Source organism: Saccharomyces eubayanus, chromosome XII (assembly GCF_001298625.1).
Source record: "Saccharomyces eubayanus strain FM1318 chromosome XII, whole genome shotgun sequence".
NCBI classification, from domain to species: Eukaryota; Fungi; Ascomycota; class Saccharomycetes; order Saccharomycetales; family Saccharomycetaceae; genus Saccharomyces; species Saccharomyces eubayanus.
Genome location: NC_030971.1, coordinates 108294 through 131441, shown reverse-complemented (window position 1 = coordinate 131441; position 23148 = coordinate 108294). Strand labels below are relative to the sequence as shown.

General features: G+C 42.0%; 8 protein-coding genes across 8 annotated transcripts; 4 read left to right on the top strand and 4 right to left on the bottom strand.

Annotated features, from left to right (window-relative positions):
* Nucleotides 1-107: 107 nt before the first annotated feature.
* YEH1 (sterol esterase) lies at nt 108-1940 on the bottom strand (the record flags this gene model as incomplete). The annotated part of the gene is made up of 1 exon (XM_018366583.1): nt 108-1940. One exon carries the CDS (start codon nt 1938-1940, stop codon nt 108-110), a length of 1833 nt encoding a protein of 610 aa, XP_018220422.1.
* Nucleotides 1941-2570: 630 nt separating this feature from the next.
* PUF3 (mRNA-binding protein PUF3) lies at nt 2571-5174 on the top strand (the record flags this gene model as incomplete). The annotated part of the gene is made up of 1 exon (XM_018366582.1): nt 2571-5174. One exon carries the CDS (start codon nt 2571-2573, stop codon nt 5172-5174), a length of 2604 nt encoding a protein of 867 aa, XP_018220421.1.
* A 387-nt stretch (nt 5175-5561) lies between these two features.
* On the bottom strand, nt 5562-5888 carry EMC6 (Emc6p; the record flags this gene model as incomplete). The annotated part of the gene is made up of 1 exon (XM_018366581.1): nt 5562-5888. One exon carries the CDS (start codon nt 5886-5888, stop codon nt 5562-5564), a length of 327 nt encoding a protein of 108 aa, XP_018220420.1.
* A 245-nt stretch (nt 5889-6133) lies between these two features.
* BPT1 (ATP-binding cassette bilirubin transporter BPT1) lies at nt 6134-10819 on the bottom strand (the record flags this gene model as incomplete). The annotated part of the gene is made up of 1 exon (XM_018366580.1): nt 6134-10819. One exon carries the CDS (start codon nt 10817-10819, stop codon nt 6134-6136), a length of 4686 nt encoding a protein of 1561 aa, XP_018220419.1.
* A 448-nt stretch (nt 10820-11267) lies between these two features.
* Nucleotides 11268-15038, bottom strand: DI49_3513 (uncharacterized protein; the record flags this gene model as incomplete). The annotated part of the gene is made up of 1 exon (XM_018366579.1): nt 11268-15038. One exon carries the CDS (start codon nt 15036-15038, stop codon nt 11268-11270), a length of 3771 nt encoding a protein of 1256 aa, XP_018220418.1.
* Nucleotides 15039-15709: 671 nt separating this feature from the next.
* Nucleotides 15710-17383, top strand: DPS1 (aspartate--tRNA ligase DPS1; the record flags this gene model as incomplete). The annotated part of the gene is made up of 1 exon (XM_018366578.1): nt 15710-17383. The coding sequence occupies one exon, from the start codon at nt 15710-15712 to the stop codon at nt 17381-17383; it is 1674 nt and encodes a 557-aa protein (XP_018220417.1).
* A 754-nt stretch (nt 17384-18137) lies between these two features.
* On the top strand, nt 18138-18467 carry COX19 (Cox19p; the record flags this gene model as incomplete). The annotated part of the gene is made up of 1 exon (XM_018366577.1): nt 18138-18467. One exon carries the CDS (start codon nt 18138-18140, stop codon nt 18465-18467), a length of 330 nt encoding a protein of 109 aa, XP_018220416.1.
* A 651-nt stretch (nt 18468-19118) lies between these two features.
* KNS1 (serine/threonine protein kinase KNS1) lies at nt 19119-21317 on the top strand (the record flags this gene model as incomplete). Its single annotated transcript, XM_018366576.1, has 1 exon — nt 19119-21317. One exon carries the CDS (start codon nt 19119-19121, stop codon nt 21315-21317), a length of 2199 nt encoding a protein of 732 aa, XP_018220415.1.
* Between the last annotated feature and the right edge of the window lie 1831 nt (nt 21318-23148).

Below are 23148 nucleotides of genomic sequence, written 5' to 3'. Positions count from 1 at the left end.
TGGCATAATATTTTAAAAATAAAAACAAAAACAAACTACAAATTACTAGCCCTCTATCTATGTACTCCCCCAATTATAAGTATATGAATCTATATTAAGCTTGTTCCTCAAGCCTTTTCTTCAACCATTTCTAGTTCCGTCTCCACCTCCGTGTCCGAACAATCGCTTTCAAAGACATTAGACTCCTTATTGAAATAGTAATTATTCAAATTCTGTAAAACTGGTTTACCGATTCTTTCGATGACGTCATGTGCCCACAGCACATCAATGTGTGCATACTCGTCAATGTACCAGATCTTGTAATTGACACTTGATTCGACATTAACGAAATGATTGATCAATCTTTCTCCATCCACTAGTCTATCTTGCTTGGGGACGAACAGGTAAATATTTGGAGTCGCCGATGCGCCTGAAAACCACTTCACGTTATYGGGGAACATATTGTGCGAGCCGAACTTGAAACTGACCTTATTCGGGTCAGGAGACAGCCACCACTGCATCAATTTCACCGAAACATGCACAGGAGAAAACAAGAAATGACGATCTCTCAAAGGGGTATCCCAGAGGGTATCGTTCCAGTCAAATAGGTAGTTGAAGATCGTGTAACACACAAAGGAAAACAAGCTTTCACCGATGCACAGGTTTCTCACGATCATCATGATTTCGAAGAAAGATGTTTCCCCGAAGAACCAAGGATTGTCGATTCCCTTCGTCATGAGTTTCAAAAACAACTTTTCTTTTAGTAAGGGGCCTGGATACACTGCGGGGGCCAACGCGACATAGTTGGCGATCTTCGAGGTAAAGAACGACTCTTTAGTCCCTGATCCGGGAGGGAAAAACTCATCTTCATTGACCAGGCCCATAAACGCCTGCGTGGTGCCCTGGGAATGCGAGATCAAAGTAAGCTTTTCATATTGTGTCTTGGCCAAAACGGTATCGATCAGCAGAGTCAAATCATACTTGACCATTTCGCGAAGGTCCCAGTTCCACTTGGAATCTGGGGTCGATAGCTTCGCATCATTCCATTGCGGCTTGAACCCGCATCTGTTATTACCCAACCAAATATCGTAACCAGACTGGTACAGGAAATACGCCAAAGATTTCCGGCCGTTGGATGCGAACGAGCCGCTGCTTTGTAGAAGACCGTGCAGCATCAAAATGGGTGGCCTTTTCCTCTGACTCGACTTCTCGGAATCTACCGTGGTGTACTTCGGCACCAGGTGCCATAGGTCTATAACGAACCCGTCCTCAGTCTCTATTCTGAACTCCTCTATGTGAATATTGTACTGGTTGAAATAGTAGTTTAGATCGGGCACCAGCGCCAAGTCCTCCGACAGGATTAGCTTCTGCAATGGGTTGTCGGAATGGACGGGGATCTTCTCAAAGATCGGTTCATGGTTAGCAATTTCGTTGTTGCTATTGTTAAACTTTCCCTGCGTCACTTGCTCGTCATCTTTGTCTTGATCGATGAACCGGAAGATGAGCTTTTTCAGAAACTTGTGGAAAAGGCTCTTGTGCAGAGAAAGCGACTCCTCGTCGCGGTTCTTTTTGCGTATCACTGTCCTTGTGTGGTCGTAGATTATGCCGTTTTTCTTGTCGTGCTCCAGATCGAGGAATGGCGTTGAGTAGGCATTGGTCTTCGTGAAGACGTGGTCATGGTGCATGGCCCTTTTGCTGCCTTCGCTGACCTTGATCCGCGTCGAAGAACTCCTGGTATCCCTGTGCTCGTTGATGAAATGGCGTGCCAGCGCCAGAACAAGCACCACCGCCATAAAGCAGCATACTATGAACGTCGCTAGTAAATTCCTAGCCCTTTTCAAAACCGTGGCTGCACCCATCGTGTGACTTGCCGTAAATGTGTCTATATATTGTAAATACTCTGATTTGCGACCCCGTGCATTAAAAAACGTACACAATCTTTCTAAACAATAGGTGTGCATATATATATATATTTATATATTTATACACGAGTATTTGTGGCTACTTTATCTTTTATCGCTGCATTTTTCATCTTTTTTTCGCTATTTTCGTTTCTTTTCTCGTATAGAAATAAGCTTTCGTGCTTTTGCCTGCGATATGTCCGCAAAAGGAAGCTCTTTTCCCGATCAAGCCGCCTCTCAGAACTTCTCGAAGAACGGACCCTTGAGGCGTTGCCTAGAGCCCTAGAAAAAGTTGACCAGGGCTCGGGGAAGAAAAGAAGGGCTTGAAAAGCCAACCCTGATCGCTTTTCACGGACATTACCCTGCCGTCGTTTCTTTTTTTCTCAAAAATTGTGGAGAGAATTTCCCAAAACACTAGTGGCACTTTTTGTACTTATAATAGATGACAATTTAGCTGATGGATAGGAGAGAAAGGAAAAGAAAAAGAGATAGGAAAAGTGGTGCCTGCACATATTCTGAAAAATCGATTACTGTAAATAGTATACCTGCTTAACCAATTTTTCTAATTATCCGGTCTCTGCAAAAAAAACATAAAAAGAAAGAACATCGAAAAAGGGTGGAAACGAAGGCTTTTCTGCTGCAGACAAATACAAAAAACACAATCTAGTAAACATTATATCGCAAACACAGATGGAAATGGACATGGACATGGATATGGAACTTGCTTCCATTGTGTCGTCTTTAAGCGCCCTATCCAACGGGAATAACAACGGCGGCCAAGCCGCCGCTGTTGTGGGTGGCGCTGCTGCCGGCTCTCAGCAGATCGGCGGCTTCAGAAGATCGAGCTTTACCACATCGAATGATATCGACTCGGACATCCTGTTGCTACACGGCTCCAGCGAATCTTCGCCGATCTTCAAGAAAACGGCCCTGTCTGTCGGAACCGCTCCACCATTCTCCACGAACTCTAAAAAGTTCTTTGGCAATAACAGCAACTATTACCAGTACAGATCAAACGATACTGCCTCCCTATCGTCTGCGTCCTACAACAACTACCAGGCGAACAACGGCACGGGTAACCTAGGCAAGAATAACAAGGTTAACCATCTCTTGGGGCAGTATTCCGCCTCCATTGCGGGGCCAGTCTACTACAACGGCAATGGCCACGATAACAGCAATGTAGGTGGAGGAGGATTTTTTGAGAAGTTTGGGAAGTCCCTGATTGACGGTACAAGAGAACTGGAATCTCAAGATAAGCCTGAACATGCCGCCAACCAGCCCCAGTTCATAACGAAAACCGTGTCCAACGCGAGCTTGGACACCCAGACCACCTTCGAGCAATCTGTCCAGTCTGAGTCGAATACCAACACCAACAAAGTGAACACTAACACTACGAACAGCGGATCATTATACCATTCCAGCTCGAATTCTGACTCTTCCGCCTCTTTGGAGTCTGACCAGAATGCCCACTATCCTCAAAGAAACATCTGGAATGTTGCCAATACTCCAGTATTCAGACCGAGTAACAACGCTGCTGTGGTGGCTCCCAACCAACAAGACGGTCTTGCAAATAACAATTTCCCATCTTACTTCCCACCAAACCAGTTTCATCAGGGCCCTCACTACCAGAACTTCCCCAATTATTTGATCGGTTCGCCCTCAAACTTCATCTCTCAAATGATTTCTGCACAACCGCCCGCCAGTGAGGACACCGGGGACTTTGATGGTAAAAAGAAGAAAAAATCGAACAGACCTTCTTCTTCCTCCACACCTTCGTCTCCGCCAAACACTACCCCCTTCCCATACGCCTACCCAAACCAAATGATGTTTATGCCACCACCACCACCATCGGCCCCTCAACAGCAACAGCAACAACAAGAGCAACAGGATCAACAGGAAAATCCCTATATATATTATCACTCTCCCGTACCTGTGCCTTCCAATGCGCCCACCAAGGACGAAAAGAATTTCAAGAAAAGAAACAACAAGAACCATACCGCAAATACTGCTAACAACAATGGTAACACAAACAAACAAGCCAACCCTTATTTAGAAAATTTTGCCACCAACAAGAACTCGTCCAAAAAGAACGCATCTTTCAAATCCAACGAGCCAATGGCCAATAACCATAAGTCTCAGTCGCATTCGCACTCCCAAACCCCGCCACAACAGCCACAACAGCCAACTTATCACCGCTCTCCCTTATTAGAGCAACTAAGAAATAGTAGTTCCGATAAAAACTCGAACTCAAATTTGTCATTAAAGGACATCTACGGCCACTCTTTAGAATTCTGCAAAGACCAACATGGTTCACGTTTTATTCAGCGTGAACTGGCCACTTCACCAGCCTCTGAAAAGGAAGTAATATTCAACGATATCCGCGGTGACGCCATTGAACTATCAAACGATGTATTTGGTAACTACGTTATACAAAAATTCTTTGAATTCGGTACCAAGATTCAAAAAGACGCTTTGGTGGAACAGTTTAAGGGCCATATGAAACAGCTATCTTTACAGATGTACGCATGCCGTGTAATCCAAAAAGCCTTAGAATTCATTGATTCTCAACAAAGAATTCAATTAGTTCTGGAACTCTCTGATTCCGTTTTACAAATGATTAAAGACCAAAACGGTAATCACGTTATTCAAAAGGCCATTGAGACGATCCCCTTAAAGAAACTACCCTTTGTCTTAGATTCTTTGACGGGCCACATTTACCATCTATCCACCCATTCCTATGGGTGTAGAGTGATCCAAAGATTGTTGGAATTTGGTTCAAGTGAAGATCAGTGTAACATCTTGAATGAACTGAAGGATTTCATACCTTACCTGATTCAAGACCAATACGGTAACTACGTTATTCAATACATTTTACAACAAAATCAGTTCACTAATAAAGAAATGGTTGATGTGAAACAGGAAATCGTTGAAACAGTGGCAGACAATGTTGTTGAATACTCTAAGCATAAATTCGCCTCCAACGTAGTGGAGAAGTCCATTCTTTATGGCTCCAAAGATCAGAAGAAATTGATAATGTCCAAGATCTTACCAAAGGATAAAAACCATGCCTTGAACCTGGAAGACGATTCCCCCATGATTTTGATGATCAAGGATCAATTTGCCAATTACGTTATTCAAAAACTGGTTAACGTTTCTGAAGGTGAAGGTAAAAAATTAATCGTCGTTGCCATTAGAGCCTATTTGGATAAGCTAAACAAATCGAATTCTTTGGGAAATAGACATTTAGCCAGTGTTGAAAAACTCGCAGCATTGGTAGAAAACGCAGAAGTCTAATAACAGTTATTATCATGCTCTTACTCTTTACTTTCGTTCTATCTTCTTTTTCTTCGTTTCTTTACTTTCGTTTGATATCTACTCTTGTCCATAGTGTTTATGCTCCCCTATATTCATGATTCGCTTTCTCTCTTTACCTATTTTGTACCACTTTTCTTTCTGAAAGATCTTCACACTCTTACTCACGCTTTTCTTATTTCCACCACCTATTAAAGATAAAAACTCACTTGTCCGTTCGAAGTCTTCAACACGGTAATTCTGTCACCATAGTCCTTTTAGCGCATAGAGAGAACTAGAAAATAAAAAAAAAAATTACTTATAACAATATATTTACTGTACATACATAATAAATCAACCTTATTTCGAACTAGCAATAAAACCCTTATTTTATCCGATTAAGGCATAACCAAATGTCCATGCCATGACGAACCCAGTTAACTCTCTGATAAATGATTCGAAAAAAATATCTTGCAGTGGGCTTTGGTAGAATTTCCCTGGTTGTAATTGACAGATCCAAACAATGTAAACCATATTGATCAAGTTGTACAGGGCTAGGAACCAAAGGAACCCATTGACAGATTCAATCTGCAAAAACCCTGCAACAAGCCCCAGGACTAGTGCGCAACTATCCTGAACGAATAGTAGGCGCTTTTTATTATCGACCACATTCACAGTTGCGTTTATCTGACTAAAGACCTCTTCATTGGAGCTCATATCTCTTACACGTACTTGACACTCTCGTCCCCTTCGAATGAATGCGTGCGATCCTATATAAGTTAGAAAGTGGATTATATACTCTTAATTATTTCTTAATTGGACTTTAAACTTATTACCCGGTCCTCGAGGGAAGCATCGAGAGTGAAAGATTAGCTCGATATTAAAAGACATGTATACAGTACATTAGATTTTGACAGAGTCCTATAAGTTTTCAGGTAAGCCTCAATATATAGAATTCAAACTCATTTTTTCAAATAGCCACCTTTTTCACAAAGACTATAGAAAATAGATCCCTTGTCAGATAGTAATTTCGAAGGTGAGTCGAATTCTTTTACATTGCCCTTATCAAGAACAATGATTTTATCACTGTCCAACACGGTGTCGATACGATGTGCAATAGTTAAGATTGTACGATCCTTGAATTCTCTTCTGATCGTATCTTGGATGATCTTATCCGTTTCCATGTCCACTGAAGCCGTAGCCTCGTCAAGAACCAAAATCTTAGAGTGACTCAATAACGCTCTTGCCAAACATAATAATTGTCTTTGTCCCACCGACAAATTACTGCCGTTCTCATTAATATTCACATCCAGAATATCCTTAGCATTTTCACGTTCTTCAACATTATTATCACTACATCCAGTTTCGTTCCCAAGCATTTTCTCCAAATGAGACTTTAAGTGTGCTAGTTCAATGGCCTTTTTTAGCTCATCCTCTGAGTAACGATTGAAAGGATCTAAATTGGTCCGTACCGTACCTTCAAAAGCCTGTGCATCCTGAGGAATAATGGCCAAATTGCTCCTCAAGTCAAATAAGCCTAACTCGGATATATTAACATCGTCAATAATAATTTTGCCTTCAGCAGGTTCTAATATTCTAAATAAAGCCAAAGACAACGTAGACTTCCCCGCGCCTGTTCTACCAACAATACCAATTTTCTCACACGGCTCAATTCTTACGTTTATATCCTTTAGCACTGGGTCCAAATTTTCTCTATATTTTGTTGAATAGTTTTTGAATTCAATTCTACCCTCTGATGGCCAGTTTTCATCTGGCCTCTTTTCAGGATTAATGGATTGAGCTTCCGGTGGTAACTCACAGTATTCAACAATTCTTTCCACAGAAACGATGTTAGTTTCTATCATCACAGTTGTTCTTACAATCCATGTTAATGAACTTGTGACTTCTAAGGAGTAAGCCATCAACAAACCAACCATACCAGAACTTAATTGATTTTTGGTATTAATTGTTGTCAACGCCAGCAGCGCCGTAGCCAAAACAATTGTAGCACCAATGGTTTGTAAACGCACGGATAACCACCTATTTATTGATCTGAAATTGAAAACAAGATCAATATTAGATTGGATTTTGTCGTAGTTTAGATAAATAAACCTTTCATAATGATTATATGCGTCAATAATAGAATATCCGTTAAGACTTTCACTCATTAACGACATAATGGGCGAATAGGATATGCTAATCAATCTTTTAAGCTCCCTGGACAATACAATGTAAAATCTTTGGTAATAAATGTAGATTACCAACAAAAACATATTAAATACCAAAAACCATGGCATGTTGTAACCAACCAGTATAATGGTAACCAAATAAGTAAGTATTGACTTGAAGAAAAATGAGAAAACATACTGCAGACTACTGTCTACCGCATCCATATCAGATGAAAATCTGTTTATAATTCTTCCAACTGGCGTTGTCTCAAAAAAAACCATAGGACTTCTAATCACGGATTTGGCCATGTTTTCATGCAGTTTTTTAGAGCCCCTGATAGAACAGTATAACAGCATTATGATGCTCCTTAGATTATTAAAAGCGGCTGATCCCACTCCAAGTAAGGAATATACACCAACAAACATCCAAACCCTTTCGTTCGAACCGTTTCTTTCATTAGATTCTGACCAATATTTTAGCCAGAAATTCTCTGCTAAATCGAAAACTCTCGTTAGAATCATGAATAAGAAAAATAGAACAACTCCTAGAACACCACATGCTTTAACATATGCAAGATATACTTTAGTCTTGACTCTACCAACCTCAGTCTTTTCAGCCTGTTGTGCTGTCTTCTTTGTGGCATTTAATTGCGCTCCTATAAAGGGCCTAGGTCTTAGTGTAGCCAAGGACGCTCTTCTGGAGTTGACTTTGATCAGCTCCAATTCGCCGTTTGTGGCGACCTCGTCTTCATCCTCTGATTCAACTACTTTAAGCTGCAAAGTTTCCTCTACATCATATTCAGGTGACTGATCAGTTCGCGTATCATTCCCATTCATATTATCAATGGGAGTATCGAATTCTTCTAGCAGCTTCTTTAATTTAGAATTATTGTTCTCACGCTTCATTACACTTTCGTAGTTTCCATGTTCGACGATTTCACCACTTTCGAGTGCATAAATCATTTGCGAGTGTTTTAAGATTGATACTGTATTAGTAGTCAAAATAATTGTCTTATTTTTCAACAAAGCTGTTTTCCCAATCAAAACATGTTCAATGATATTCTTACTGACTTCTGCATCAACAGCGGATAGGATATCATCCAGTAAGTAAATATCTGCCCTTGAGTATACAGCCCTAGCTAATGAGAGACGGGCCTTTTGACCACCAGATAGAGATATACCCTTTTCACCCACCAAAGTTTCATCGCCGTCTGGCAAAATTTTTAAGTCAGGTAACAATTGGCATGCTTTGATGGTAAGATCATAATAAACCTTATCAAATTTATGACCGAATAAAATATTCTCTCTCACAGAGGCATTCATTATCCAAGATTCTTGTGAGCAATATGCCAAGGACGATGCTCTAATAATCAACTTGGGTGGTAGCGATTCTTTGGAACCACTCATGCAAGGGAGTTGGCCAAGGATCGCTTTTAAAAAAGTCGATTTACCAGCACCCACACGGCCGACAACGCAAACCAAATCACCCCTTTTCGCTTCGAAATGATCGATATTCCTTAATGCAATTTGAGACGATCCTATTGTAGATTCTTCGTCCGTCCTTGAATTGTTTTCAAGTTGACTGGATGCTAATGCCTCCTTTGATTTCCATAAAAAGGTAATGTTATTCATCTCCAAGACAGGTAATACACTCTCATCAGATGGAGAATCAGTACGTTCAATAAATGAGTCGTCAACTTCATCACTAAGGAGGAAAGACTTTAGTCTTCCCATTGAAACACTTGTCTCTATAATGGAATTTATCATGGATGGGACTGAATATATGGCACTATTCAAAATATTAAATAAAGACAGTGAAGGGAAAACAATGGAAGGAGATAATGGCGTATCACTGAATAAAGAAAACAGGCCGAATGTAGAGCAAGTTACCATTAAAGGAACACAGTTCCAGGCAAAATATATCAGGTTACTCACTATACCAATTTTCCTAAAATTTTTCAATTCCATGTCATTGCGGACATGATTTAATTTTTCCATCATAGGTTCTTCCCAGGCGTACAATTTGATAGACTTTATAGCGTTCAGAAGCTCTGTTATAGTTTTGATCCTCATATCCTTATATTTCATCTGTGTCTTTGATAATGCTTTAGCCTTTTTCGACAATAGAGCATTAATAGGCATCATAATGGCCATGGTGACTAAACCACCAATGACAGCATTCCCTAATAGCCAATAAAGTGAAGTTAAAACAACGATGATTTGGATGGGAGCACCAATAATGGTTTGAGCATTCTCGAAAAATCTCTGAATTCTCAGGACATCCACGGACATCAGATTTAATATATCACCCGTAGATTTGTTATTACGCTCAGCCAATGACAATTTTAGAGATTTTTGGTATACTAAAGAAGCCAAAGACCCTCTCATCCCTAAACCAGCCTCATAAATTCCAATATAAAATTGGTTTGAAAGGAAAACAGAGATCACGCTTATCAAGAAAAGAGCAAGAGCGATAAATACACCGTTTAAAGGAGGGTATTTAGCGGGTGTCTCTGGATTGAAGCCCTCTATGAATAAACGTAGAAATTGTGGTTGTATAACAGACAGTAAGTCAGATGTGGTTTCATATAGCACCGCTATTGAAATAGTCTTCCCAAAAGACTTCCAAATAGCTCGCTGGAGAGAGTTTCTATCCAGCCATTTCTCCAGTTCCCAATTTCCTTCAAATCCCTTGCTTATTGTCCTAATATCCAAATCAACTGGTGGTAGGGGCAGTTTGTCAGGATTTTCAATTTTCTTATCACGGTAGGTTTTCATTATCAATTTGTTCATCCAAATAAACGTAATATACGACAATACATTCACGGGAGGATACCAATCGTTTTCCTTATAGTATTCAGCCAATTCCTCGATTGGTTCAAATAGGCATAAATCATAAACGAAAATTGTCACAGAGTTACCGAGAATGAGAAATTCCAAGATCATAGCTGCTTGACCACTAATTAAGGCGAGTCTTGGTTCACTTGAGTTATGGTAATATCTTTGCGCTATTAGGAAAAATTGCATAAATATTTGAAACATGTAATAGAAAAGCTGGTTACCCATAGAGTACGTGCTCTTAAAGTATTCTAAGTATTGAGTAGGAAGAGAAATCCCCATATTGAAGAGGAGATTTAAGTAAAGAGACGTTTTCAATATAGATGGGTAATTCTCGTCGCTTTGCTGGGCTACTAAAGCCAGTTGGCAAATTATGAGGGTGGACTGAAAGCAAACGTTAGTCAAATGCATTGTATGTCTGCTGCTGATTTCACCTGGATATATTGGAAAGTTCTTAAACTTGGGCGGAACTCTTTTGTTCCTATAAAGTTTCCGTAGTTGATAGGTACCTACCAATAAAAAGAAAACGGCTTGCCACGAAGACACCATGGACAGGAAGCACGGATTCAAGGCATTAGTGGTGCTATCTGGATATGGCCGATACCCATATGGGCACCCATCTAATACTGTTGATGGAGCCATTACCAAAAGGATTTTTTTTCTTAACCGATATTATTCCTTCTCTCTGTGGATACAAAGACTGTTCTTTTGTGTTACAAGCAGCTTTAAGAAAGCAATAGAATATTAACAGGGGTTAGTAGCGGTCACTTTTCACAGTCTTAAACGACATTAGCCCCAATTTAGAAGATTGAAGGACAACTTCCTTTAATTCGCTGGTGCATTTTTTAAAGGGAATAAGAAAAATATCGCGATGTCGATGGGGCGACAGTTTGATAATATATAAATATGCCTATGTAAACTTAAATGAGATATAAAAATTATATACAGTTACCGCCAACAGAATATGTAATAACAAGTGTAAAGCTTGATGCTGACAATGCTTTATTGTCTGAATAAATAAAATGAAAACATGAAAAAAAATTATAATTAAATGAAACGGGGGATAAAATAAATAATACGTGCCCTTCTCCTATTTGAAGAGCTTTGTGGGTTTCTTCCTTGTTTTGCCCAATTGAAATTTTAAGAATCTGTCCTTCTTAGCGGGTGCTTTTTCTTCGCCAGGGTCGTTTTCGTCGAACTTCTGTTGTGATTTACCTCTTGAATCGGAATTCGCAGTGGCCTTGTTTTTAGGTTTTGGTTCAATGATCAATGATAATTGGTATTGTTTCTCGATGTGAGGGATTTCTTCTAGTGTGTTGCGTATGCTTTCAATTATTGTCTGATCTTTAACGAAGTCATAGTGGATTTTCTTGAAATATATGATCTCCTGTAAGATGTCAACAAGTCTGATCCTTTTGTTGAAATTAACGTATTTCTTTTCTTCATAAATACCTTTCAAACGGTGTTCTAAGACTAGAAAATCCGGATTACCAGAATCCGTAAAAGTTAAGTCAGATAGATAAACACCGAAAAATGGTACACATGGTACACTATGTAAAGATTTCAGCTCATTCCTGTAGTTTATGAAGTTTTTCTTGGGATCCATTAAAGTATTCAGAGAGCGTAGCAGGTCCTTAGTTTGCAAAGCCACCACCTGCCACGTTTTTTCTAGACGATAAATGGGTGAAGAATATAATGCTGAAATGATTGCAGTCATTGATGAAAAGTTATTAAATTTTTTACAATATTCTGCAATGAAAATAAAATGGGAGAGCAGCTTAGCCCGTTTGTTTATATCGTCTTCTTTTACAATAGAATATGATATAAAATTTGTCAAATTATTGGCAAAGTTGATAAATCTAGTTAAGCCCGGGGAAGAATCGTAAGATTTCGAGTACTTGTTTTTCCAAATTTTCTGCAGGCAATCAAAAATGGTTATATCACAATATATTTCATGCTCTAGTATACTCAATTGAGTGGCAAATGCAACCGGATCAACAGCCAAAATGGATTCCGCGATAGAGTAAGAAGGGAGCAAAACATTATTATGTGGGACCTGGGGATCAGGCGCTTTAAGCGGAGTAGTTCCCTGCATATCGCCACTTTTGAATTTTCGATTGATTTCATTCAAGAGTTCCATGGACCCAGGCACATTCTCCTTTACTGCTAGTTGCGCAAAATTATTCAAATTCAAACTCGCAAGTTCGGGCTCATAATAACCCGCGAACCAATACTGCCTGAGAAAAGTTGTCATAACTTCAACAACTCTATATTTCACCGGTATCAACTTTTTTGTCACCCATTCATTATATTCTTCAAAACATAAATCTTCTGGCGGGACCAAGTTATATCGAGCGATCAAACGACTAAATAACTCTGTAGTTGAGAAAACGCTTCTAAAAGTGATCAAAAATGTGATATTGAACCAAGTATCCCGTTTTTCATTATTAGTTAGATAAGCGACCAATGCATCTTTAGTACCTCCTTTGATCCTATTATTTGAGCTCCAAATCAACTCATTATCAAAATCACGTTGCAAATACCGCGGTAGAAGGGTTTGGCCTTTTTGCCATTCAGCGTCACCTTTAGTGTTAGAATCCATGTAAACAATGTTAGCCTCGTTCTTGTCATTAGCCCCCCTATCACTGTAAGCTTCATATCCATCATCTTCACCTTGTAACAACAACTCTGTAATATCATTTTTCATCATTCTAGCAGCATAGTTTAGCAAATTTTCCCTTTCGAGAATCAATTGCTTTACTGATTCAATGGCTAGTTTAAGAACATCAGAATAATCGTCGCAGCAATTTTTGAAGATATGGAAAAGATTGAAGAATCTCAGGTCATTCGAATCTTCATCTTGGTTGATTAAGTTGTTGAAAAGTAGAACATTATCATCGTCTTGTTGATAGTTATCGTTTTCCTCTAATTCTTGAACAAATTGGTCGTGTTTCTTCTTCCTATTCTTAATAGTTTCTTTTGATAGAGGTGAAAAAGTCATTAATTCGTAATACCCAGTGGGCAAATCGTTTTGCATTGGATGAAACACAAACGGATCCTCTAAAGTCAAATGTTGAGTGACCATTATAAATTTTACTACTACATCATGAAAGTATTGTTTCATGTCAAAATAGTCCGATAAAATGTGTGATAGTGAAGATAAAGAATGGTTTAAAAACTCTTTATCTTCATTATCAATATCGACGTCTTCGTCAAAGACTCGCTCCTTGTCACCCAGTTCTCTCAGGTTTATGAAAATTGTCAAATCCAAGTTCTCCAAAATATCAATAATAGGAACCGTTTCACTAACTTCCTTATAGGTCTTAAAACTCATTTCAAAGTTCAACATTTTTGAGAAATTAACAGTATTACTTAGGTAGTCGTTAGCGCTTTGAACCATATGACTCAATTTGATATCAAGTTGCGTTTTCCTGGATTGTAATAGATTTAAGGTTTCCTCATTTATGGGGTACGGTTTTCTCCTTTTAGACCATATTGTGTCGGATTCACTGGAACTTCTTGATACATTAGAGAAAGCTGTGCTTCTTCTCCTTCTTTGGGAAGTAGCGCTTATCATGTGATAAGAAGATGCAGATGAAGATGGAGTGTCCTGTCTGGACACCGGCATATTATTAATACTATCCACTACTATTCCTGAAGCGCCCGCAACGGCTTTAACCATCTCCTTGGGTAAATCATGAGACATACGATGAGTGAAGTTCTTCTGCAAAAACGGATTATTCCATGAGATTGTATTAAACGAATCTTTGAAAAAACGAGGAAACAATTGAGGCAGTATGGTAAACTCATTATGTTCCGAGATGAAGTGTAGTAAACGCTGCAGAAAATGAAAGTTTTGGAAAGTTTTTAAAACCGATTGTAGGAACGGATCATTTTTCCTGGATTCGTCCTGCGCAACAATGCTCTCTCTTTCGTTAAAGGGAGTGGAATTGAACCAAATGTTTGCATTTATTGAAAATTTAGACAGTGTGGAAATTAGCTTTTTCAGAATTTTTTTGAAATTATTATCCACTAAATGAAGATTTCTGAAAGTCATCTGGATATAAGTTATGTAAACGGAGAGTAAATCTAAAGAGGCTAAAAAACCTTTCCTATCGTTACTCAGCAGGGCAAGTTCTGTTAGATTAGTATAGTAGTGTATCGAACGAGTAAGGTCTGTCCAATTCTGGGCATCATTATCATTAAGGTAGAACAAATCGGTGGCACACATGATGGGCATTTTCTTACGGGTATCTTTGGAAGCGGATATTGGGGAGGAAGAAGAAGGTAAACCCAAAGCAGGTTCTGGGCCCTGCGGTAAGCACGGTAGCTTGGTGCAGTAGACGTTCAAGTCCTGATTGTAGTATAATAACTCGTGACCCTTCTGGCCGTGTTCGCATGTGGGGGTGGGACACCAGACCAGTGGCCCTCGGAATTCGATATCGTTACAATAATCCAGAAACTCGTCTAGAGTTAGGATTAAGACCGACTGACCTGACAAATCGGGATCTACGTCAATGTCGGACTGAAACCTTCCCAACTCGCCAGCGGCAGACAAGGTCTTGCGTGGGTCATGTAGAATAGTGCGTGTGAAAGAACAAGGGAACCAGCCTCTATCCAACATCAAGGGGCTGCTATCGTCGGCGCAATGCCGTATGAGAACACCATCCCACCAGCCATTAGTGCCTTTATTGAGTACGTAGACTAAATCGCCCAATCTCAGAGACAGCTTGTCCCGCGAGTCGCTGAAGTGCTCATAAGTGCATTCCACCACATCGATGGGCTGTAAGCACGGCACTTCGTGGCCGCCGCTATCCTTTATTCTTGTAGTCGTACTGGCGTCTGACCCAGGGAAACTCATCGTAGATAACAGATTGTATATGGGGCACGCCTATCTACACTCTTTTCTCTTTACTCTGCTGTCTATTGGAAAAGGCCACTATTGCTTTCAAAAAGGGGATCCTTAAATTTCTCAGAGATTAGCAGAGTTATTCCTCTGCAATACGGTACAGCCGCATGGTACATTAGCAAACATATACACAGACAACAACTCGACAACCTAGCCGGAGCATAGAACATACAGCAGATGCAATGATAGCGGTGCACTCTCCACGCTTTGTTAGCATCCACGCAGGCAGCTGACTCTCTTCTTCCGAGTTAAGTTACAGCGGTGGCAGGTGAGTCATGCTGCTGGGAGGAAATCAGAGAAAATGACGCAAGAAGCGTCCAAGTTGCAGTAAGAGGCGCACGAATATTGCACGAGACCTATTGGACTGAGGTGAGGCTGGCCACATCCAACTATGAGACCTGCTTCAATTGGGTTGCTGTTGCTTAAAGTAATTATTGGCCTGGCTCCGGAAATCATCACTGACGAGGCCCTTATGACGCATTTTCGTGAAAAAAAAAAAAGAGGAAGTGAAAAATATTTGACGTTATACAAGGATGAAGTAAGACAACCCAATTAGCTAATTGTTATTATTGACAAATTTTGCGTTTTGAGCAAATTGTCGAAAAAAGAAAGGTCTTTACACGATGTCCCAAGACGAAAATATTGCCAAGGCTGTTGCCGAATCTGCCGAACCCGCCCAAGTTATCCTCGGGGAAGACGGGAAACCATTATCCAAGAAGGGTTTGAAGAAATTGCAGAAGGAGCAAGAAAAGCAGAGAAAGAAGGAGGAGAGAGCTCTTCAATTGGAAGCCGAAAAAGAGGCCCGCGAAAAGAAGGCTGCCTCCGAAGACACCGCCAAGGAAAATTACGGTAAGTTGCCATTGATCCAGTCCCGTGATTCTGACAGAACCGGCGAGGAACGTGTCAAGTTTATCGATTTGGATGAGGCTAGAGACAGTGACAAAGAGGTCCTATTCAGAGCCAGAGTCCACAACACCAGACAGCAAGGTGCCACATTAGCCTTTTTAACATTGAGACAACAAGCCTCTTTGATCCAAGGTCTTGTAAAGGCCAACAAGGAAGGTACCGTCACCAAGCACATGGTCAAGTGGGCTGGTTCTTTGAACCTGGAGTCCATTGTCCTTGTCAGAGGTATTGTCAAGAAGGTGGACGAGCCAATCAAATCCGCCACTGTGCAAAACCTGGAAATCCACATCACAAAGATTTACACCATTTCCGAGACTCCAGAAACGCTACCAATTCTTTTGGAAGACGCTTCCCGTTCCGAAGCAGAAGCTGAGGCGGCCGGTTTGCCAGTAGTCAACCTAGACACTAGACTAGACTCACGTGTCATCGACTTAAGAACCGTCACCAACCAGGCTATCTTCAGAATCCAAGCCGGTGTCTGCGAACTGTTTAGAGAGTACTTGTCCAAGAAGAAGTTTACTGAAGTGCACACACCAAAACTTTTGGGTGCTCCAAGTGAAGGTGGTTCCAGTGTGTTCGAGGTGACGTACTTCAAGGGTAAGGCCTACCTGGCCCAATCTCCACAGTTCAACAAACAACAATTGATCGTTGCCGATTTCGAAAGAGTTTTCGAAATCGGCCCTGTGTTCAGAGCTGAAAACTCCAACACCCACCGTCACATGACCGAGTTCACCGGGTTGGACATGGAAATGGCGTTCGAAGAACATTACCACGAAGTCTTGGACACTTTGAGCGAGTTGTTTGTGTTCATCTTCAGTGAATTGCCCAAGAGATTTGCCCAAGAGATCGAGCTGGTACGTAAACAGTACCCGGTCGAAGAATTCAAGTTGCCCAAAGACGGTAAAATGGTCCGTCTTACATACAAGGAAGGTATTGATATGCTAAAGGCTGCCGGTAAGGAAATCGGCGACTTCGAGGATTTGAGTACCGAAAACGAAAAATTCCTGGGTAAGTTGGTGCGCGACAAGTACGACACCGACTTCTACATCTTGGACAAATTCCCCTTGGAGATCCGTCCCTTCTACACGATGCCTGATCCTGCCAACCCCAAATACTCCAACTCTTACGATTTCTTCATGAGAGGTGAGGAGATCTTGTCCGGTGCGCAACGTATCCACGACCACGCTTTGCTACAAGAAAGAATGAAAGTGCACGGCTTATCCACCGAAGACCCAGGTCTAAAGGACTACTGCGACGGGTTCAGCTACGGGTGTCCCCCACACGCTGGTGGTGGTATCGGTTTGGAAAGAGTTGTTATGTTCTACTTGGACTTGAAGAACATCAGAAGAGCCTCGTTGTTCCCAAGAGATCCTAGAAGATTGAGACCATGAAGAGTTCTGTCTTCCTTTATGTTTTTATGTATCTAGTGACCGTAAATATGCTTTTTTAATTTTCCGCCGTCTATTTGTTTGTTCTAAGTACATTTATTTCCCATACGGTCCAGACGTTGGGCTGCTTACTAAATTGAACCGCGTCCTTTTCATCTCGTGAATATGCTATTACCGTTAAGGGAGCAAACGTGTACAAATCGTAATATATATTGAAAGAAAGGAAAAAAAAAAGGGAGAAAACGACTAAATAATCGAAGAGGTCATCTCGAAAGAGAATTGATAAAAGGGGAGACAAACAAAAAGATCATGGCTGTGTGTGTGTGTTTAGCCTTCATTCTTTCGCCTTGTGAATTTATCTCGGTAGATAAAAGCAAGAGATCGTGCATTGCAAGATACGCATACGCATTCCGCGAGTTATAAGAGAGTCTCCGTTTCCAGTAGTCCTCCTCCTTCCTTCGTAGCGCTTGTTTTTACTCCGCTGCGAACTTGGAAAGGAGCGTTTAGCATCTCCTAGCATAGTAGACCCAGGCTAATGAGAATCTCTTTCTCTCTCTCTCTCTCTCTTCTATTATAACTTCTCAGAATCTTCCCTCAACGTCTAGAGAAAAAACGCGGCTAAAACCCGCTCAGCTCAGAAGCATAAAAAAAAAAAAAATCAAATAAATCGAACGGGAAAAAAAAAATTTTCCTTTCTTTCCCTTTACAAAACTCCCAAAACAAACAAACAAGCATTACATCAAAAACACAAGAAGCAATGTCGGGAAATCCAGGAAGCTCGCTGAGCGCATTGAGACCCACCCCCCCAGAAAGAGGCTCGTTCCCACTAGACCACGACGGCGATTGCACGAAACACATGCAGGAGTACCTTAAATGCATGCAGCTGGTGCAGAACGAGAACGCAATGAACTGCCGCTTACTGGCCAAGAACTACCTGCGCTGCCGGATGGACCACCAGCTGATGGACTACGACGAGTGGTCACACTTGGGCCTACCGGAGGACACCCCCAGCACTGTCGATCGTGCCACCAACAAGAACAACAATGTCAACAACACCAATAACACCAATAACACCAATAACAAGTAGCCGCCGAAGCCTGAAGAGAACGCTGCTATAACCTTTACCACACCAAGAACTCTCGCGAAATAGCCGCCGACGCCCGCGGGTGACCCGCCCAGACTGTCCCGGGAAGCCGGGCCCGTCGTTTCTTTTTTAGGGGGCGCGCGGGGCCAAAGGGGCCGGTGTGATTGGGCCAGTTTGTAACGCAAGCGCTGGGTTCTCTCCCGCCAAGGCTTAGAGAGGCCGCGTGGTTCGTGACACGGCTTGGATTGGCCTGGCCCTCTCTGGTTGCGATCCCGTTTCTATTCCGGTTTCGATTTCGATTTCGACTTCAATTTCGGCTCCACACACACACACACACCCACCCTCTTTTTATCTCTAGCATCGTGCGCTGGGTTTATATTATGGAGTTCCTATATCAGAATAAAGTTTGCTTTTTGCTACCACCAGATCTGCCGGATTTACAAAACCTGCTACCTCAGCAACAGCAACTCGCCGCTCTGCCCCCYCCCCCCCACTATCTCCTCGTGCTTACGTTAACTAAATATATATAGTACACACGTTATAGGCAAGAACAAAAAAACAAGAAACACGGTACCATCACGCTGAAGATATAGCACGCACACGCCTACCGCCGCCTTTTCTGTCTTCCTTTCTCCACCCCCTCAAGTCCCAGTTATGTCACAGAATATTCAAATCGGCACTAGAAAACGTTCAAGAGCTAATATGAATAATTCCACTACTACGGGCCCTGCAGACAATGTGAGCGCCAACAAGGCCTTTCTGGACAGCTTCGAAGACACACGCACAAACAACCTGCTGGACGAGATGTTTGCCCGGCAGAACTCCTTCCTGAGCGACAACCTCAGGAACAGTCTGGATCTGAACCAGGCGGAAAACTCGCACCTCCCCCGCCAACATCAGCACCAGCTGTTTCTGGACAACGAAAACGCCATAGATCTGGACGACGAGCCCCGCACCACAAACACTACGATCAATAATATTAACAACAATAACAGTAGCCGCGTTGACGAGGACGCCGACGACGACATCATATTTATCAAGGAGCAGCCCATACAATTCTCGTCGCCGTTGATTCTGCCCAGCAGCAGTAGCAACAACAACAATGCGGCCAACACGTACATCACGACACCAAAGAAATTCAAAAAACAGCGAACCATCTCGCTGCCCCAACTGCCACTATCGAAACTCAGCTACCAGTCAAGCTACTTCAGTGTTCCTGACCAAAACAACGCAATTGTGCCCAGAGTCACCCAGACCGAGAACGAACTGCTGCACCTAACGGGCTCCTGCGCTAAGACCCTGGAGGGCAACAAGGCCGTGAATCTCACAATAGCCCACAGCACGTCTCCCTTTTACAACCCGCCTCTGCAACTGGAGCCTCCACCCCAACCCTTGCCACCACAGTCCACGTTCAAAAAACAGATCGGCTCGTCTCTGAGGAAGTTCAAATCGAATAGCTCTTCAGAGAGCGCCTCGTCCAGCAAATCCAATTTTAAAACAGACAAGGACGGCCACTACGTGTACCAGGAAAACGACGTCTTCGGTAGCGGGGGTCGCTTCATCGTTAAGGACCTGTTGGGCCAAGGCACTTTCGGCAAGGTGCTCAAATGCATCGACAACAAGTACGAGCCAAACTACAATAACGGCAGAAACTACGTCGCGGTCAAGGTCATAAGGGCCGTGGATAGATATAGAGAAGCCGCCAAGACAGAACTAAGAATCCTACAAACCATTTTAAACAACGACCCGCAGGGCCAATTCCAGTGCCTTCTGCTAAGGGAGTGCTTCGACTACAAAAACCACATCTGTCTGGTGACAGATCTATACGGCAAGTCCATCTACGATTTCATGTGCTCCAACGGTATTGCCAGGTTCCCGGGCTCCCACATACAGGCCATCGCCAGGCAGTTGATCCGATCGGTGTGTTTCTTGCACGATTTAGGGATAATCCACACGGACTTGAAGCCTGAGAATATCCTGATCTGCGACGAAACCCACATCGCTCAGAATTTGCCCCCAAAGACTATCCAGTCACTAAGCAAAAGGCGTCGTGAGGCCAGTAAAGGGAAACACAAAATCTTGAATAACCCAGAAGTCAAAATCATCGATTTCGGCAGCGCCATCTTCCACTACGAATACCACCCTCCGGTAATATCCACTCGCCACTATAGAGCTCCTGAGATCGTGCTCGGCTTGGGCTGGTCGTTCCCCTGCGATATCTGGTCTATCGCGTGCGTCCTGGTCGAACTGGTCATTGGCGAATCTCTTTACCCGATCCATGAAAACCTCGAGCACATGGCCATGATGCAGCGCATCAACGGCACCCCCTTCCCGACAGACATCATCGACAAGATGTTCTACAAATCCAAACACAAACTGGGAAACTCTCCATCGGACCTGAACTCGACCGTAATAAAGCACTTCGATAAGAAATCGCTGACTTTACAATGGCCGGAAAAGAACAAACGCGGCGAAACCGTAACCACCGAAAAATCAATGAAGAGAGTCTTGCAATCATGCGATCGCCTAGACATCTACATCTCCAAGATCTTGAAGCTGGATTACGGCGACAGCATGAGCATCAATTGGAACCTGCCGGCGGAAAAAAATTGGTCTTTGATAAATTCAAAAATGCTATGGAAAAAGCAAATACACTCTTCCTCCGCTGCAGCCACGGACAGACTCGACAAAGAAACTTTCTTGTTCTGGTACTGGTTCATCGACCTGCTGAGGAAAATGTTCGAATTCGACCCGACAAAAAGAATCACCGCCAAGGACGCGCTGGATCACGAATGGTTTAACCTGGGCATACTGGATGACGGTATTGCAAATTACAATAATACCCAAGGTTAGGGGGTATTTTTTATTTTTTTAACTTTTCTTTTCTTTATCTTCTCAATCTTCTTACTAGTTCAGTTTAATTTTTTTTTCATTTTGGGTTATATTAATCTTTTTTTTCCTTCTCTCTATTTTTCTATATTCAATAAAAAAATATCTTACTCATCTTAATATTCAAACATTACTTTTACTATATTTATATTTATATTTATATTTATTTAATATTACTGTTATAGATAATACACTCTATTGATTGTCTCTGCACCCTATTTCAACCTCGAATTCAAATAACTTATCTCATCCTTCAGACTGGCTTCCTCGACGGTCTTCACCAATTCCTTCGTGCACTTGGCCACGTCAAACGCGATCCCTGCTAACCGTTGCTTGAAGTTCTTATCGGCATAGTCCTCGTCGTTGTCATCCCTCGCCAACACCCCATCGCTGGTCAACTGGCATAGAATCGTCATCCTACGCGAACAGTCTCTTAAACTCTGCACCACCCAATCTCCGTGCTTCTTCAAGTTGGCGTTTCTGCTTTGTTGCATCGATATGCTCGTYGCATCCACCATCTGGCCAATTACTTGGTTGATCGCGTTGGACTCTCCTCTCAGGTTGCCCTTCGTGGCTTGTGGTTTCTTGATCGATGTCAGGAGCGATTGAATCGTGGATATTACGTCCATTGTTTGATGTTCTAAATACAACAATAACTCGGAAAGCGTGTTATCTGGATTCTCAATATCAAAAGTATCTACGTCAAAATCACTATCTTCGTCTTCGTCTTCGTCATCGTCTTCATCTTCATCTTCATCTTCGTCTTCATCTTCGTCCTCTTCGCTTTCATCCATTACAGCTTGCTTTCGCTGTTGCCCTTCATGTCTCATGGGGATAAATTGATAACTGGAATCATCGTCGTCACTGTCATGTTCTTCATGATGTGCCATACTTCCTGAAACACTCCTCACACTAACACTGTTGAGAGCGCCATCATTCAACTTTGGCTTCCCTCCGTTGACCAATTTATTGTTTGAATTTGGCACATGGTTCGATTTTTTCACCTGTGTATTCTCTTCGCCAATATGAGTTTGAGCTACGTTATTCGCCCCATAACCATTGGGTACTTCGTTGAAATCTCCCTGAGCTATGTGTTTCTGAGCAGTGCCCTTCGCTTTAAAACTATTGGGTACTTCATTGAAATCTTCTCGAGGAATGTTCGTCTGAGCAGTGCCCTTCGCCTTATAGCCGTTGTGTATTTCATTGAAATCTTCTCGAGGAATGTTCGTCTGAGTAGTGCCCTTCGCCTTATAGCCGTTGTGTATTTCATTGAAATCTTCTTGGGCAACGTGTGNTTCATTGAAATCTTCTCGAGGAATGTTCGTCTGAGTAGTGCCCTTCGCCTTATAGCCGTTGTGTATTTCATTGAAATCTTCTTGGGCAACGTGTGTCTGAGTTATATTATTCGGTTCGTAGCCATTGTGTACTTCATTGAAATCTTCTTCGGCAGTACGTGTCTGGGTATTGCCTTTTGCCTTATGGCCGTTTGGTACTTCATCAAAATCTTCTTGGGCAATGTGTGTGTGAGCATTGCCGTTTGCCTTGTAACCACTGGCTACTTGGGGTGCTTCGATGAAATCTTCTTGGGTAATGTGTGTTTGACCTGCATTATTTGCTTCATAGCCGTTGGGTACTTTGTTGAATCTTTCCTGGGCAATGTGTGTCTGAGTAGTGCCTTTCGCCTTAAAACTATTGGGTACTTCATTGAAATCTTCTCGAGGAATGTTCGTCTGAGTAGTGCCNGAGTAGTGCCTTTCGCCTTAAAACTATTGGGTACTTCATTGAAATCTTCTCG